This window comes from Hyla sarda, chromosome 6, assembly GCF_029499605.1.
Source record: "Hyla sarda isolate aHylSar1 chromosome 6, aHylSar1.hap1, whole genome shotgun sequence".
NCBI classification, from domain to species: domain Eukaryota; kingdom Metazoa; phylum Chordata; class Amphibia; order Anura; family Hylidae; genus Hyla; species Hyla sarda.
The window spans coordinates 91,860,748-91,877,807 of NC_079194.1; the positions used below are offsets into that span (position 1 = coordinate 91,860,748).

Genomic DNA, 17,060 nt, shown 5'->3' on the forward strand with positions numbered 1-17,060 from the left:
AATGGAAATGAGCATTCTTAGGAACGCTTATTTGTCTGGTGATCAGCCAGCATTCATTGTACAACACTATGCCGTGGTGCCCCCTTTTGTGTCAGACTGCTATAAAACATTAAACAATCCATGTGTAACCTACAAAATATGTAGAACAGAAAGAAGCCTAAGCCTTCCTAAAACCTTAATGGAGTAGTCCAGGAATAAAAAATTATATAATATAAAGGGGAAAAAAAGTTACTTACCTGGTTTGATCCCCTGCCACGGCCGTTCAGTTGCTCATCATTTCCTGATCCCTATCTTGACATGCAGGGAATGCCCACTGAGCCAGTCACTGCTGACAGGGGATTATTTGTGGGCTGAGATGGAGACCAAGAAATTGTGAGCAGTGGGGACTTATAAGTATCACAATTGCATTGATGGGGGATCAGGCAGAGGAGTATCCCTTTTTTTATTTGTAAGCTAGCCTAACCCCTGAACACCAGATTTGAGATCTAGTCTAGAAAGAAGACAGCTTTCTTCTCTACTCTTTTTCTTGACTATCTTCAGATTTGTTTAGGTTTTGCAATATTCTTGCATGTATAATGCTTTGATAAATGGCTTCTTGCTCTGTTAAGACATTTTCTACTCTTTCACTTGCTATGCTCTCATCTGCCTTCTACCTCCTGCTGCGCTTCCAGATCTCTGCTCCCCAATCCTGATCTTCTCTACTCTTGCTGGATAAAGGACGTCTCTGCTTAAGCTTCATAGTTGTGTTCAGGCCAGGGTTGGTAAGAGTTTGCAGGATCTTGATGCCTGCTTATGTGGAAATGTTGTCTGTCCACCCCTTTCCCAACAATTAATGTACATCACAATTTCATCTCATGAGTATCTTGAGTTTTTCCATCATGTTCACGTTGCCGACCTTTTAGGGGATTTAGCATAGGTGGCAGATCTTCATCCCCCGAATATGGCAATGACCTTACTTTTATAAATCCTCTGATAAAAGTAGAGATCATCTAGTATAGTAATGTCCCTTCATCTGGCATGTATGCAAGACATAGAACTCTTTTGCACAAACTATATTCTGTAAATCTACATAGTTTGTCAAATGGATAATTGTCACATGTCTAGGTACCTACATACCAGAACCATGTCCCTTAAAGGCAATCCTATCTGCCAGCATCATGTTACAAATCAGGAGGAACTTAGAAGATTTATATATTATTTTTGTGTAAACATTTAGTATAAGTTTACATTTTATTCATTTAAATCTACTCATTCTGGTCTTCAGAGTCCAATGGGCAGTCCATATCAGTCAGTGTCAGCTATATCTGCATATAGTCATACAACTAGTCATTGAATGACACTGCCCACTGGACCCCTAAACATACAAAAATATTTTTAATTAAAAAGTCATGTTATGCTCAATCTTTTCACCCAAAACTATCAATCTACTAAGCTACTTTTGCTCTTTAATACGACATGGGTAAAATAACCAGCATTGTTATAGGATCAGGTTCCCTTAAAATATGAGCTTCCCAGAAGAAACCAATAAGCCTTGATTTATGGCCAAATGTTATGCCACAATTCTGTTCCTGACGTTGTTACTCGGTCACTTGTTTACCTCCTGTTTTGCATGTATCATTATGTCTTCTAACAACAATTGTATGTATGTGTGTCTTTGAGCCTGTTTTTCGTGTGAGTGATTTAACCTAATCGAAACTGGGACCATGTATAAACCTGTGGCATATTCGGAATATATAGATGGTTTTAAGGGATCCTGTCATGTTGAAAATGCAGTCATGATATAGAGCAGTAGGAGCTGAGCAGATTGACATATAATTTGATAGGAAAGATTCCAGGATAACTTATTTGTATTATGTAAATCTTTGCTTATTGTGGGGTAAGAAGTCAAGTGGGCGATCCTACTTAGCGATTGACAATACTTTTTATAGGCACAAATGGCTAAACAGGACCACCTACTTGACTACTTAGCCCAGATTTAGCAAAGATTTCTATCATAAATAAAAAAAATTCCTTGATCTTTTCCCATAAACGTATATATAATCTGCTCAGCCCCTCCTGCTCTATAGCGTGCTGCCTGCATGTTGGACTCTATTTTCAATGTGACAGATTCCCTTTTATTTATTTTATGTTTTTTTTTATTTTTATTTTTTAAACATTGTATTTTAAATCAGTTATTCCCAATTGATATCGCCATCCATCGAAATTGTTGAGTCCATACTGTATTTACACATTCCTGCGGTAGGGTCACCACTAGAGATGAGCGAACTTACAGTAAATTCGATTCGTCACGAACTTCTCGGCTCGGCAGTTGATGGTTTATCCTGCATAAATGAGTTCAGCTTTCCGGTGCTTCGGTGGGCTGGAAAAGGTGGATACAGTCCTAGGAAAGAGTCTCCTAGGACTGTATCCACCTTTTCCAGCCCACGGGAGCACCTGAAAGCTGAACTAATTTATGCAGGATAAGTCATCAACTGCCGAGCCGAGAAGTTCGTGACGAATCGAATTTACTGTAAGTTCGCTCATCTCTAGTCACCACCTTTCTTGCAAAAAAAAATAAAAATACCGGCCATGCTAATTGGCAGAATTAATTATATATGTGTGACATCATAGGATACACATATGCAGGGGAAATTTTGTCCTATTCTGACCCCTATAACTTTTTTTTTATTTCTCATATGGGCCTGTATGAGGGCTCATTTTTTGAGCTCCGATCTGCAGTTTTAACAGTACCATTTTTGTTTTGATGTGACTTTTTGATCGCTTTTTTTAATTAAATTCAGGAGTTGCAGTTAGTTACAGACTACAACTCCCAGCATGCCCTGATACAGCCCATAACTCATCAGCTGCCCCAAACAAAAACTACAACCCCCAGCATGTTGGACTATATAGTAGTATATAGTATAGGTCAGTATTTTCCAACCATGGTTGCCTCCAGCTGTTGCAAAACTACAACTCCTAGCATGCCCTGTTACAGCCAGCGGCTCAGCAGCTGCCCGAAACAAAAACTACAACTCCCAGCATGTTGGACTATTTAGTAGTATATATATATAGGTCAGTATTTCCCAACCAGGGGTGCCTCTAGCTGTTGCAACACTACAACTCCCAGCATGCCCGGACAGCCGTTGGCTGTCCGGGCATGCTGGGTGTTGTAGTGTTGCAACAGCTGGAGGCGCTCTGGTTGAGAAACACTGGTATAGTATATGGTACAACATTCCAGGAGTTGAAAGATTGGTTGGATAAATGGCCGGTATTTTTTTTATATAAAAACACTGGCAGGGTGGCCAAAATACCGTCTGTGCTGGTAAAATACTGGCCAGGTGGCAACCCTAGCCTGTGGGCATACAGGTGTTTGTTTTTCTCCATAGATTCTTGAGAACATAATACATACATGAAGCAAAAAAATAAAATTAAAATAAAATCAATCTAGCTGGCCAGGCTTTTTAGCCTCTTATTGTCACAGCTTGGGGATGCATTTTCATCCACTTCCATAATTCTGTAGGGCATGTTGGGAGTTGTAGTTTTGCAAGAACTGTAGAGCCATGCATTAGGAAACACTGCTCTAAGCTAACAAGACGTGTCTAGCGATGCGTTTTACAGCTAGCAGTATTGTAAAAACGTTTTTAATTACTATTATTATATTCTATAATCCCTAGTTTATTACTGGTAACTCACAGACACTAATAATAAGCAATGTAAAATAAACACAGTGCTCCAACTTACTAATGAACATTTAGTAGAATTGTTAGTTTTAGCGCTTTGTTCTGCTATAGGCTTAGCTATTCTTACCACCCGGCCTGCACATTTTACTCTGTCCTCAAGGAACTAGACATTATTGTACTTGAATAAATAGTCTTGTTGACCACAGATGTGGCACTTCCAAGAAGGTCCACCACTCATCCCCTTTATTAGGACACAATTTGCTCTGTCACTATGAAGCCTGATTTTAATTAAAGGGGTTATCCAGGAAAAATCAACTGCTTCCAGAAAGTTAAACAGATTTGTAAATTACTTCTATTAAAAAAATCTTAATCCTTTCAGTACTTATGAGCTGCTGAAGTTGAGTTGTTCTTTTCTGCCTAAGTGCTCTCTGATGACACGTGTCTCGGGAACTGCCCAGTTTAGAAGCAAATCCCCATAGCAAACCTCTTCTTCTCTGTGCAGTTCCAGGGACAAGCAGAGATGTCAGCAGAGAGCACTGTTGCCAGACAGAAAACAACAACTCAACTTCAGCAGCTGTTAATTATTGAAAGGATTAAGATTTTTTAATAGAAGTAATTTACAAATTTGTTTAACTTTCTGGAGCCAGTTGAGATATATATATAATATATATATATATATAGATAAAAAAAATTCTGGAATACCCCTTTAGCTTATCATTCTGTTACCCATCTACCATTGTATTGACTAGTTTTAACAGAATAGCAAGAGAGATGCTTTTTGCTATCAGTTTGAGTTATCAATGAACATAATGACCAATCCTTTTAATTTTGTTTAATTGTGATGTCTTCTCTTCCAAACATTTGAAATATAGCTGGTAGTTTATTGTTGGTAAAAGAATAATTAAAAAATAAATAAATAAAAAAAAGCACTGGTGGATAAAATTATACAGTGCCCCTAGTGGCTAGTAAAATAGTTCAATCCCCATTACACATATGTAGTTTTTATGTTAAGATTTTCAGATTATTGCATTCAATTAAATGATTATATAATTAAAAAGAAATGGTTAATGGCTTAAATTGGCATATGAAAATAGGTGGTCTTCATGTGACAACCCCTTTTTAAAATGGGGCCATTCATTCAGGACTTTCATCTATTAAAGGAGTACTCCATTGCAGAACATCTTATCCTCTATCCACAGAACAGGGGATAAGTGTCTGATCGCAGGTGCTCTTACCACTGGGACCCCTGCCTGGCACCTTGTCTCTCTCCATACCCCATGTAGCTGGGAGAGCCAGAGATACCCGAACGCTGGATCTCCAGCTCTTCTTTAGACCTACAAGGATTTTGATGAGGATTCTGATGACCACCATTGGCCGCAGCTTCATTTGGTGGTTGACAGTAATCTGTATATGGAGCAGAGATCATTCCGTGCACGGAGAGAAACTAAGTGCCTAGCAGGAGATTGTGATGGATCACAGTGCTCGCCCCCCCCTTCCCCCGAGATCAGACCCTTATCCCCTATCCTTTGGATAGAAAATAAGTTCAGCAATGGAGTACCCCTTTAAGTAAGGAAGGAGCAGCTGCAAGGAGCTGTGGTACACCCCTATATGTTCTTGTCCACTTACAGTTATACCCCTGTTATGCATGTTTGTGTTGCATCTAAAAATTGTTTTGATTGCTCCATTGAAAAGCCTGGCATGCTCAAGCATCTAGACTGTCTAGATGTCTTTCCACCATCAGTCCTGAACCACAGATATGTGAGTGTTAACACAGAGACTTTATCTTCATTCAAGTATCTGAGAACACATTGCTATCTCTTTTCTTTTCAACAGCCTGTAACCCAAACGCTTGTCGAGCCAGCGGACGTGGCTTGCAGCCCAAAGGTGTCAGGATTAGAGAAACTGCTGATTTTAAGGTTGACACCAGGACTGCAGGAAGTGGTGACCTCCATGTCTCCGTGAAAGGGCCAAGTAAGTGTCTGGTATTGTTAAACTGTATGCAAACACCTCCCCAATCTAAGGGTGACTTTATTACAAGAATTTAATCCAAAAATCTCCATTCTGCCCTGCCAAATAAAATAACATTACTTGGAAATTGACAACAAATCCATTTTCTATGCAGTCTTGAAACAAGGACAGGAAATGACAAATTATTATCTGCTACAAGACAATGTTACAGTCCCTAAAGGAGTCTCTGATCCTTCCCAAAATGCACTGGATTAGATTTTTTATTTTTAGTAGCTTTCTACATTGTTCTCAACTCCATTGGAATGGGATAATCCAAACCCTATTAAAAGGGTATCTCTGCACCAACACTGTGTAATGTTTATAGGTAAAAATTTTGATGCAGTAAAATGGATAACACATCCATATAGTTGTGTTCCATTTGAGCACATTTTAGTGTAGGAAGTTTATTGTTAGAGAAGAAAATCGCTACAGTCTAACTTTGTCCAGTCATTGCTGGCACGTTGTACCCATGTGTCACCAAGAGACATAATAATGTCTAGTAGTCAATTTAAGCATATATTCCCATGAGGAATAACTGAGTGGTACAATACTGGGATCTAATGTAAGAACCTTTAGTATTTCATGCACTGCCCCTGGCAGCCTCAGTATTAGGCGCAGTCCAAACAAAAAAAGTATGGACAGTTGGCGCGAAATCTGTAGGCGCTATATAAATAATTTATTATTAAAACCTGGTGTAGCATCCCTCCAAGAACAGTGGTCAATACACCTTGTAAGTCAAAGGGATAATAGAACATGAATCACAGACATATATTTCATTCAGTGGTCATCGGAATCCTCAATGAAAGACACAGGGGTTTAAGTTATGTATTTTATCGGACTTATTAGTGATTTTTTTTTTATAAAGTTCCATAAAAATATGAAAAGCAGATTAGATTTTATGGAGAAACTTTTGTTTACTTCCATATTTTATTCGAAACTTCATAGAAAATACACATTTTCCATCTTCTGAAGATATGTCATTTGCATCATACAAGTAAAATATTTATGTGGTGACCCAGTATAGGAGTTGCACCCCTGTACCCTTGCTTCCCTGTCAGACAGCCTCCATACAGTGACCCTTGGGCCCCTCTGCACCTGTACCCTATGTATGTTACTAAGTGCCTGTGTTGTATAGTGTATTGGATATATATAATGTGTTATGCCTTTAAGACCTGTTGTCATGTGATTGTCATGTGAGGAAGGTACCAGTGACATGTGACCTACAGGGTTACCTATGGGACCCCTCAGAGTCTCCCCCATATAAGCCCTGGGTGGAGCCTCTGCTCGAGCTCTTTCTGCTTAGCTGAGATGCAGTAAGGTCAAGTCCTGTAAGTGGGTGTCTGGAGTCTAAAGTGCACCACGTAGCCACGGATCCACAAGACCACTACCCCCCAGGTCCAAGTCAAAACCTGCTAAGCAACAAACGGGGTATAGTCAGTCTCAGTCAAGTCAGTCCAAGTCAATCTGTCTTCAGACAGTATGGCTCTGCAGCAAATTGTCCCAGTCCACCATAAGTTCCAGCAAGCCCTGTGGTCTCTGAAGTCACTGGTCACCTCCGTGGACCTAGCCAAGCTGTATAGACTGTTTCATCTGTGGTAGAGGGTGTGATGCAGGGCAGATGGAATTACCCGAATGGCAGATGGCATTAACTGACTGTACCACAATTGTAGCTTACTTGAAAACTTGTGGCTGCTGGACTGACTTGAGGCCTCCTATGGAATCCAGACACACTCTTGGACTTGACCTTGCTGCAACTTAGCATAAGTAGGAAGAGAAAGAGCAGAGGCTCCACCCAGGTCTTATACGGAGATGACGCTGAGGGATCCCATAGGTCACCCTAAGGTCACACGGTCACTGATACCTCACTGTTACACTGACCTGACAACTGGTATCACATGTTAACAATTCTTAAAGCTATAATACCTTTTATATACATTATACAATATAATACAGGCAATAGATATATATAGATATACACAAGGGGACAGGTGTAGAGGGGGCCCAGGGGTCACTGTTGGGAGGCTGCCGGACAGGGCAGCAGGGGTACGGGGGTACTACTCCCGTACTGGGCCACCAAAACTCCCCTTCTTAAACACAGCCTTCCTTGGCGCCCAGTCCTGGAGGGGGGGGGCGACTGTAAATGGCCATTGGGGCTAGGTAACAACAGTTCCTGGGGCTTTGTTTCCGTATGTCCTTCACAGGTTTGAATAGGTAATAACAAAGAACTGGGGATGAGTCAATGTAGCATTTGGTGAAAATGTCCTTGCATGCTCCTTTTGCTAATGGGACATAACATGTGGGATTTATAACCCTTGTAACTGCATCCTTAACACATTTAATACACTTGAGCTGGATCGGGCTGCCGGAGGCTCTCTACCCGATGCCTTAGCTGCTTGGGGCCCTTTGGCACTAGCTACTTCTCCCCCAGAGCACTATACATACTTTGACAACATTACCTTCACACATGGCATCTATGTCACTATACGTGTTTTACTTGTATCTCAGGGGAACCCTCTGGCCAGTAGAGTACCCTGTACATGAGGACAGGAAGGTTAGACAGGTGATCATTTGACATCACTTGACTATGGACTGAAGTATACATTTCAGCTACAGTCCTAACTAGGCATTTGACTAGCTTATACACAATATATATAAGCTGACTAAACTGGATTATATATTATACTGACAACTTTATACACAGTACTATGACTTTTATTCTCTCTACCTGGCTGTTAATAGTCCTGGCAGTAAGGTAGTGGATATGCTTCTCCTGGCTTTGTCAGGATACCTCCTACATAAATTGCCATGGAGGCAAAGAAAACATCTCAGACATCCTTGTATGTACATGTTATATACACTTTATTACAAAGCACCTGAAACAAGATAGTACAACAACATTTTCATGTCCCTGTGCAAAATTGGGCTAAACAAAATATATTTCTCTGGCAATCCAGTACTGCTCCACAGTTCTGGTACACTCTAGAGTTCTCGGTAAAGGATCACGGCTACAAGCCAGGCGCATGCTTATGTATATAGTTGCAAATAAACTTCTTGACAAGTTCGTCAGGCACTTCTTCTTAAACAATGCTGACACCTGAAAACAACAAGAATACTTCACACACAAAGTTAGTCTCACAACTTATTAGCAAATGAATACACGTAGACTCTTCAGCTTGGGTATTTGCCATCCCAGCCTCGCCTGTCGGTCTGCTTCCGTGGCTGGGACATGTATAACGGGGTCCACGAGACTGTGACTCACTCGGGTATTCCAGTTTACCCGGTATAGGGTAGACCCAGTAATGGTGGGGCTGATAGTGACCACCATTTGCACCGCAGCAGCTTGGGCCACTAGGGGAATAGACATTGGTGTCTGTTGGGCCGGCCAAACCACCTCTGTAGGAGTAGGCTGAGGCACTTTAGTTGGTGCCCACTGGTTAGGCCAAACCTCCTCGACAACAGGAGTAGGCCTGAGCACATCTGTAGATGACTGGACTGTCGGAACTGAGGGATGGGGCTTCCCTTGCAGGGGAAGAAAGTGCTCCCTCATATACTGGATTAGTCCGGGCTCATCGCCAAAGAGCCACCAGGGTAATGGTGGTGACCTGGGACGTACTTCAGACTTCTGGATCTGGGGAGTTTGCTCAGGACTAGGGGTGGAAGGAGGCATAGAGAAAGTGGCCTCAGCCGGAGTACTCACTTCTGACTCCTCTGCATGGATTTCGACACAGGATCCCCAGGTCCGGTTGAGAGGGGACAACCTCACCGGCGATGATCCTCTGGAAGATGCCGGCGTTCCCTCCGCCGGGGTTGCTGGCCAGTCTCCATTGTCCTCAGGCAGCGAGACTTGGTAGGAGGCCTCTTCTGTCCCAGTGGAGATGTGCTGTAGACTATCTGGCAGCTCCTGAAATATTTGCGCCGTGGCAACTTTCCGGCCTCCGGTGCCATCTTGGGACTCTCCGACCTCGTGTTTGCCTGTTCCGCCATGTTGCTCCACTTGCAGACTTCCGGCAATCAAGAGGATCTGGCGGTGTTGCCCCTTTTATGCAGAGCTCCGGGAAAATGGCCGGTGCAACGCTGACTTCCGCTCCCCAGGCAACAAGGGGCAGATCTTTACAGTTCCACTTCGAAATCGATACAGCAACATGGTTTCCACACCCAGGGGCAGGACGCTGACCAGCACAGGACATTTTGCGCGCTTCTCTGGCACATCTTTAACCCTTGCAGGTACAGGCAAAACTCTGTAACGTAGCATAGCTTCGGACCTGATATTGCACATTGTTGACACAGTACTTGAACACTTCACAATGGAGGACAACTTTTCTTTTCTTCACCTCCCCCTCTATTTCACAAGCGCCTCTTGACATAAACTTTTCACAGACAATGTCCCGTACACTTTCTGACACAATTTTTGTCGCAGTTTTTTACTCCGCAATGCTAGACACAGTACAGACTGAGGGGATACTTTAGGCATAAGGCGCACTTTCGTATCCTGTTCATAGGACTCCAAAAGTTGTGGTAGAGGGTGTGATGCAGGGCAGATGGAATTACTCTAGGGGCAGATGGCATTAACCCCTTGTGTTCATGTCGCCAGGGCGTTGTTTATGCTCTATACCATCCGAAGGTATACCGCTGGATCCTGGGCTAGGCATGAGGGCAGTAATGACTCCGATGCCAAGTTATGGACAATGGTAGCTTTACTAAGTTGGACAGATGTAACAGTCTATACAGCTTGGCTAGGTCCACGGAGGTGACCAGTATATATAAGGGGACAGGTGTAGAGGGGGCCCAGGCAGGGGTGACTGTAGGGAGGCTGCCGAACAGGGCAGCAGGGGTACGGGGGTACAACTCCCATACTGGGCCACCACACGTCTGTCTGACTCAGTGAAGTTGCCGTTGTTCCGTAACTTGGCGTCGGAGTAATTATTTGCCCCCGTGCTTACCCAGAATCCAGCGGCCTACCTTTGGGTGGTGAAGTGATTAAACCACGCCCTGGCGTCACGAACACAAGGGGTTAATGCCATCTGCCCTGCATCACACCCTCTCTAGATTTACATGTTTTACATAATTGAAGGGACAAGGGAACGAGACATGAGACCTCCAGGGATCCACGATTCAGAAGTTGTTCTATTCCTCTGGCAATTCTAAGAAATGTATGTTGAATAGATCTGATATGTTGTCCTGGTTAGGAACCACAGATCTGTACAGATGTTGGCAATGCTAACAAAACTAGACATTCCATACATATCGCTAGCATGTCTAATAACTAACATGTACAATGTGGGAGACTTTGGGCATCCTGTCCAAGGCTTGAAAATTCCATAACATTTATTTAGAAGACTCATTTGTCTTCTCTGCCACTGCTAAAAGCTGTTTTCAGATAAAGTTAACATTGTGTTGATGTGTTTTGGCAGAGGGTCTGGATGAGCTTGTGAAACAGTTGGAGGCGGTGGATGGAGTGCATTTGTTTGAATATTACCCTTTGCACACCGGGAAACATGTGGTCATCATCACTTGGGGCGGACATCATATCCCTAAAAGGTAGGAAGATTATAATCGCTAAATATTTAGTATTTTGTATTAAGTCTTTGTGTTTAGAAGTTTCCATTAACCTAAAGAAAAATGAAACATAAATGAAATATATAGCCAGCAAACATTTTGTGAGTTTTTTTGTTTTTAAATTAGTTATTGCCGGTGTCACAGGTAACTAGAAAGAAAAGGGATGAGAATGAGATGTGCTGATAGGTTAACATAGTAACTAGAGATGAGCGAACTTACAGTAAATTCGATTCGTCACGAACTTCTCGGCTCGGCAGTTGATGACTTATCCTGCATGAAATTAGTTCAGCTTTCAGGTGCTCCGATGGGCTGGAAAAGGTGGATACAGTCCTAGGAGACTCTTTCCTAGGAATGTATCCACCTTTTCCAGCCCACGGGAGCACCTGAAGGCTGAACTAATTTACGCAGGATAAGTTATCAACTGCCGAGCCGAGAAGTTCGTGATGAATCAAATTTACTGTAAGTTTGCTCATCTCTAATAGTAACTGTGGGCTTAACAATGGCCCCTAGTGGTGCCATAGGTATAATGCTATTAAGAAATGGTAAGTATTTTTAAGTATTACAAGTTCTGAGTAGTGGAATGCTGCGACACAAAAATGACTTCTGTAAAGTATTTATATTGTGCAAAAGTACTAAAATGTAACTTGCGTACTCCCAAAGGTGCCATTGAATATGACCACTCCTCTTGCAAAAAAAAAACCACAAACCAAAAAAATAGAAAAACAAACAAACAAATCCTCATATACAAATATAGTTATGGCTCATGAAATGATTAAAAAAAAGCATAGGCCAGACCTTAAGGAGTTAAATTTAACAGCGCAATGAGTAACTATTATGTGTGTGTTGCATTTGTGAGAATTCACATTTTCTCACACCATAAGAAATGTGCATTTTGAATTGCTAGGGCCCTTTTGAAGACTGAAAATATTTTGCTTGTATATACATTAGTCTTCCTGTCAGTGATATAATCTAAATATGCTAATGCATGCAGTTGTCTATAACAGGTCTGATAATGGAGGGAAAGTTATGTATCATATAGAATCATCTACAGCATAAAAAGAACTGAAAATGACCTTGACTTGGTATCTGGCGCTCTTGGTGTCAGATTTTACTTGCCTTGGAGCCACCATTCTCTTCTCGTCTCTTCTCTCTGAGCTCAATCTAGATCCCGGAAGCTGCATTAGAACTCTTACAGTACCCAAGGAAATTCTTCAAGTTAATGCCTATTACTTTAAATCTGACACAACCCATTGCTCCATGCCAATGAACAGGTTTATTTTTGAAATGTTTTGAAATTCTTGTTCCACAGAGATAGAATCTCTTCATTGGCATTAGTGTTGGGAGGTATAGAGGCATAACCTGATGCTCCGCATCCTAAATAAAAATGTGTTCCCCATCTACCATGTTCTACTTATGTTACTGAGGTCTACTTTTCAGGTAGAAAGTCCATTGAGCCTCCTCGGCACTAGGCTCAGGTGCTATTGCTACCTTTTTTGCTGGTAGAACCAATAGTCCGACTCCTACCACTTAATTTTAATATAAAAGAAGTGTTAAAGGGAAACTAACAGCAGGGTCACCTGCACTAACCTGAATATACAGGTAGATAGTGTGGGTGATTCTGTTTCTAATTGTGGTGCGCCACGGGGTGTGATGTGAGGTGTAAGAGGGCAGATGTTATGGCCCCAGGTGTAGATGGTATTAACCCCTTCTTGTCATGATGCCATGGGGTAGTTTTCCTATATAACCACTCAAAGGTAGTATTGCTAATCCTAGGTTAGGCAGGCTCAATAAAGAGTCCAAGGCCAGGTTAAGGGTAACGGTAGCTTTACTGGGGTAAGACAGATGGTACAGTCTATGCAGTTAAGCCAATATCCCAGAAAGGTGGCCAGTGACACAGGGGGACCTCGCAGGCTTGCTGGAACTTGCAGTGACTTGACAGACTATAATGCAGGCCACGGTGACTATAGATGACTTGACTTGACTGGAGATGGTGACAGACAATTGAGAGGGCTTGACTTACTCAGGACCGACTGGTGGATGCAGTAATTTAGGCTTGAGGCCTCCAATGCTATGGAAACAGACACTAGAACACATGACTTCACTGGACCTCAGCAGAAGTAACAATGAGCTAAGAGAGAGATTGCAGCTCCTCCCCTTGTTATATAGGGGGACTGTGCAAGGAGCCCATAGGTCACTCGGGAGGTCAACTGGTCACTGGAGGTTCTCTGGGTAATGAACATGTGATACAAACATGTGACTAACAATTAAAGGTACAATGCTCTTAATATATAAAACCTATATGTACAGTGGGAGTCCCTGCCCTGGGGACATGCATCGTCTCTGCCTGACAGGACAGGAGGACAGTACGGAGCCACATCCTGTACTGGGACATTACATAATGCTTCTTACTGGGTGAAAGACTCTGTAGCTGGAGATATTCATCTTTTTGCTAATTTTTTTTTCTCAACTGCACTGGAGGTGGCATGTGTTTTTCCAGCCCATTGCGGCGGTAACCCCCACCCCTTAGCTTGCTATTGCTACAAGGTGTCACAAGCGTTAATGCACCACACACATGCTGCAGAGGTTACACAAAGGACTTGGGTCCCCTTTAAGGACCAAAACACATGGCAGGTGCATGCTAGTTAGTATCTATAGAAGACCCTGCTCACTTGTCCTGATTATGTATGAACTGACAACAAGTAGGGACAGGGGCGGACATAGACAGCAGAGGGCCCCGGTGCTAAGAATGTCCCTGCCCCCCCCGTACGTCAATTGTTCAGGAACCCTTTTCATATGTCACTTTGGTGGACCCCCATATGTCACTTGCTCAGGAGGACCCCCCTAATATCAGTTGTTAATTATTTATTAAGGCCCCCCATATGCTCATTCAGCCCCCCCCCCCCCCCCCCCATATCGATGCTCTGAGACAGTGACAGACAGTCCCATCAGCCCTCAGATCAGACTAAAAATAAATTTAAAAAAACTTACCTCTCCTGCTCTGCTGCTCTCCATGGCCGCCGGAGTGTCCCGAAGAGAGCGCCGCTCCTGCTGGTCTCCAACAGCCCGCGATGCAGTCATGTGACCTGACTGCGTACAGTGTCAGGTCATAGTGAGCGCTGTACGCAATCAGTCTGGAGGAGGCAAATTCCGGGGGGTGGTAAGCAGGGCCGGCCCAAGACATTTTGCTGCCTGGGTCCAAGAATGAAAACTCACAAACACACACATGTGCGCGCACACACACACACACATATATTTTGCGCAAAATAATACTGTATACCTAAACATACTACCAATTAACAATTGATACCACTAAACAAGGAGCAAATATTACCTTACGTTATTGTAACCTGACCAGAATGGGCATACTGAGACCAATAATACCGGTATAGCAAGATAAATATTACCAACTATTCACCTATATAAGGGACACCTAATACCGCCACACAAGGACCATTACACCACAAAGCGACTAGTGACTGGATGATTCCTCTACACTACTATTAATTAAAAACCACTATATACAAACCAAGATTCCCAGTCTCTCGAGCTTAGCGGAGTTGCAGTAAGGTCAAGTCCTGTAAGAGTGTGTCCGGAGTCCAGAGGAGGCCTAAAGTCTACGACACAGCCACGGATCCTATAGTCCACTGCCCCCCACTGGGTATAGTCAGTCTCAGTCAAGTCAGTCCAAGTCAATCTGTCTCAAGTCAGCATGGCTGTGCATCAAATTGTCCAAGTCCACTATAAGTCCCAGCAAACCCTGTTGTCTCTGAAGTCATTTGTCACTGGCGTTGGAGTCCTTATTGTCCCCCGTGCCTATCCCAGGATCCAGCAGCCTACCTTTGGGTGGTGAAGCGATTAAACCATGCCCTGGCATCACGAACACAGGCCATCTGCCCCTAGGGTAATGCCATCTGTCTTACCACAACTTCATCTTTTTTGATCAGAGTCGTCCTCTTTTTCCTTTTCTTCTCCGTCCGGCTCAGACCGCCATGATGTCTTCTTCCAGCTAAAACTTTGTGTCTTCTGCATCTGCGGGACAACCATGTTAGACTCCAGTCCTCTCCATTGCCGATTGGGGGATTGGGAATTTAGGTGGCCCCTCTGATCCCCCTGTGCCATTTCAATTACCCTTATGCCATTTCATTTCCAACCCCCCCATCCTGTGCCTTTTTAATTACTCCCCCTGTGCTGTGCCATTTTAATTACCCCTCCCCCGATCCCCCTGTGCCATTTTAATTACCCCCCTCTGATTACCTTGTGCTGTGCCATTTTATTTACCCTCCCCCAATCCCTCTGTGCCATTTCATTAACCCCCCTCCCATCAGCCATTTCATTAACCCCCCATCACCTTAGTAATTTAATTAACCCCCCTCTCTGTGCCACTTCATTATTCCTCCCTCTTTCCTCCCCCCTGAGTCATTTCATTAAAGGGTACCTCTCATCAAATAAACTTTTGATATATTTTAGATTAATGAATGTTGAATAACTTTCCAATAGCATGTTAATGAAAAATATGCTTCTTTCTATTGTATTTTTCCCGATCAGTCCTGTCAGCAAGCATTTCTGACTCATGCTGGAGTCCTAAACACTCAGAGCTGCCAGCCTGCTTTGTTCACAGCCAAGCAGGCTGGCAGCTCTGAGTGTTCTCCTTTGTGAACAAAGCAGACTGGCAGCTCGTAGTGTTTAGGACTCCAGCATGAGACTGAAATGCTTGCTGCCAGGACTGGTAGGGAGACCCCCTAGTGGTCATTTCTTCAAAGTGGAAAATTAAATAGAAAGAAGCATATTTTTTAATAACATGCAATTGAAAAGTTATTCTGCATACATTAATCTATAATATATCAAAAGTTTTTTTGATGAGGTACCCTTTAACCCCCCCACGTATCCTCTTATTAACCCCTCCTCCCCCTGTGTCATTTCATTAACACCCCCCTCCTCCCCCCTGTGTCATATCATTAAACCCCCATCCCCTCTGGACTGCTGCCTCACCTGCCCAGGCCTGGTCCCGGCTGCAGAAAACTCAGGGCAAGGGCAGGCAGCTTCTCTCCTTTTGCTCCAGCGAGGCTCTGTGATGACAAGTGATGTCTCCCTGCGCAACGCCAGAGGCGTCACTTGTCACGTAGGGATCCAGAGTGAGAGAGACAAGCTATGTGTCACTTAGCCTATTCCACGCTGACAGGTTGTCCACTACAGACAAAAGGAAGCTTTAAGGAGAAGTTATTCAAGGGCCTGATTGCACACACAGAAAACTGGTCCGGGTAAACAGTCCGATCACAAGTCAGGGATACCCATCTGGATGTCCCAGCAGATATGTGCCTCAGCAGGACCAACTCTATTGGTATGGGATCCTGTGCTACAGTATTCAAGTAACCTTAGCTCCCCCCCTGAGAAGACCCTGCTTCAGGGAGTAAAATATTGGATTGTGATAAAGTCCCCTCAAGTCATAGTCACATCTTCAGAGTCAAGAAACGAGTCAGGCTATACTCCAAATCATGTTCTGATGGTTCCAGAATTCTTAAAGTAAGAAAGTCAATATCCAAGTCAAGTTTATTTAGTCACTGATACATTGTAATGAACACTTCTGCTCTGCGTGCACTAGAAAACCTTTGCAGTGCTTACAGCCTGGCAATTGAAAAACAAATTGTTATTGCGGTTTAACATTTAAAGTTACTACAAGTAAAATTATTGCTCCTTCTCCTCGCTTTCCTTTGTCTAGTCATCTGCACTTACAAACACCACCAAGGGCATCCCGACCAACATCACTCGCCCCAAGGGTTCCCGCTATTCTACCAACACATGCAGCCCCCCGTTGACAAAAAAGCTGTGCACACCTGGGAG

General features: G+C 43.2%; 1 protein-coding gene across 9 annotated transcripts in view; it reads left to right on the top strand.

The window, feature by feature from the left end:
* Positions 1–17,060, top strand: part of FLNB (filamin B) — a 243,111-nt gene that overhangs the window by 120,420 nt on the left and 105,631 nt on the right. For all 9 annotated transcript variants that reach the window (XM_056524444.1, XM_056524445.1, XM_056524446.1 and 6 more), the window contains exons 9-10: positions 5,493–5,630; positions 11,078–11,204. In XM_056524444.1, coding sequence (XP_056380419.1) covers positions 5,493–5,630; positions 11,078–11,204 — 265 coding nt within the window. The remainder of the gene's footprint in view (positions 1–5,492; positions 5,631–11,077; positions 11,205–17,060) is intronic.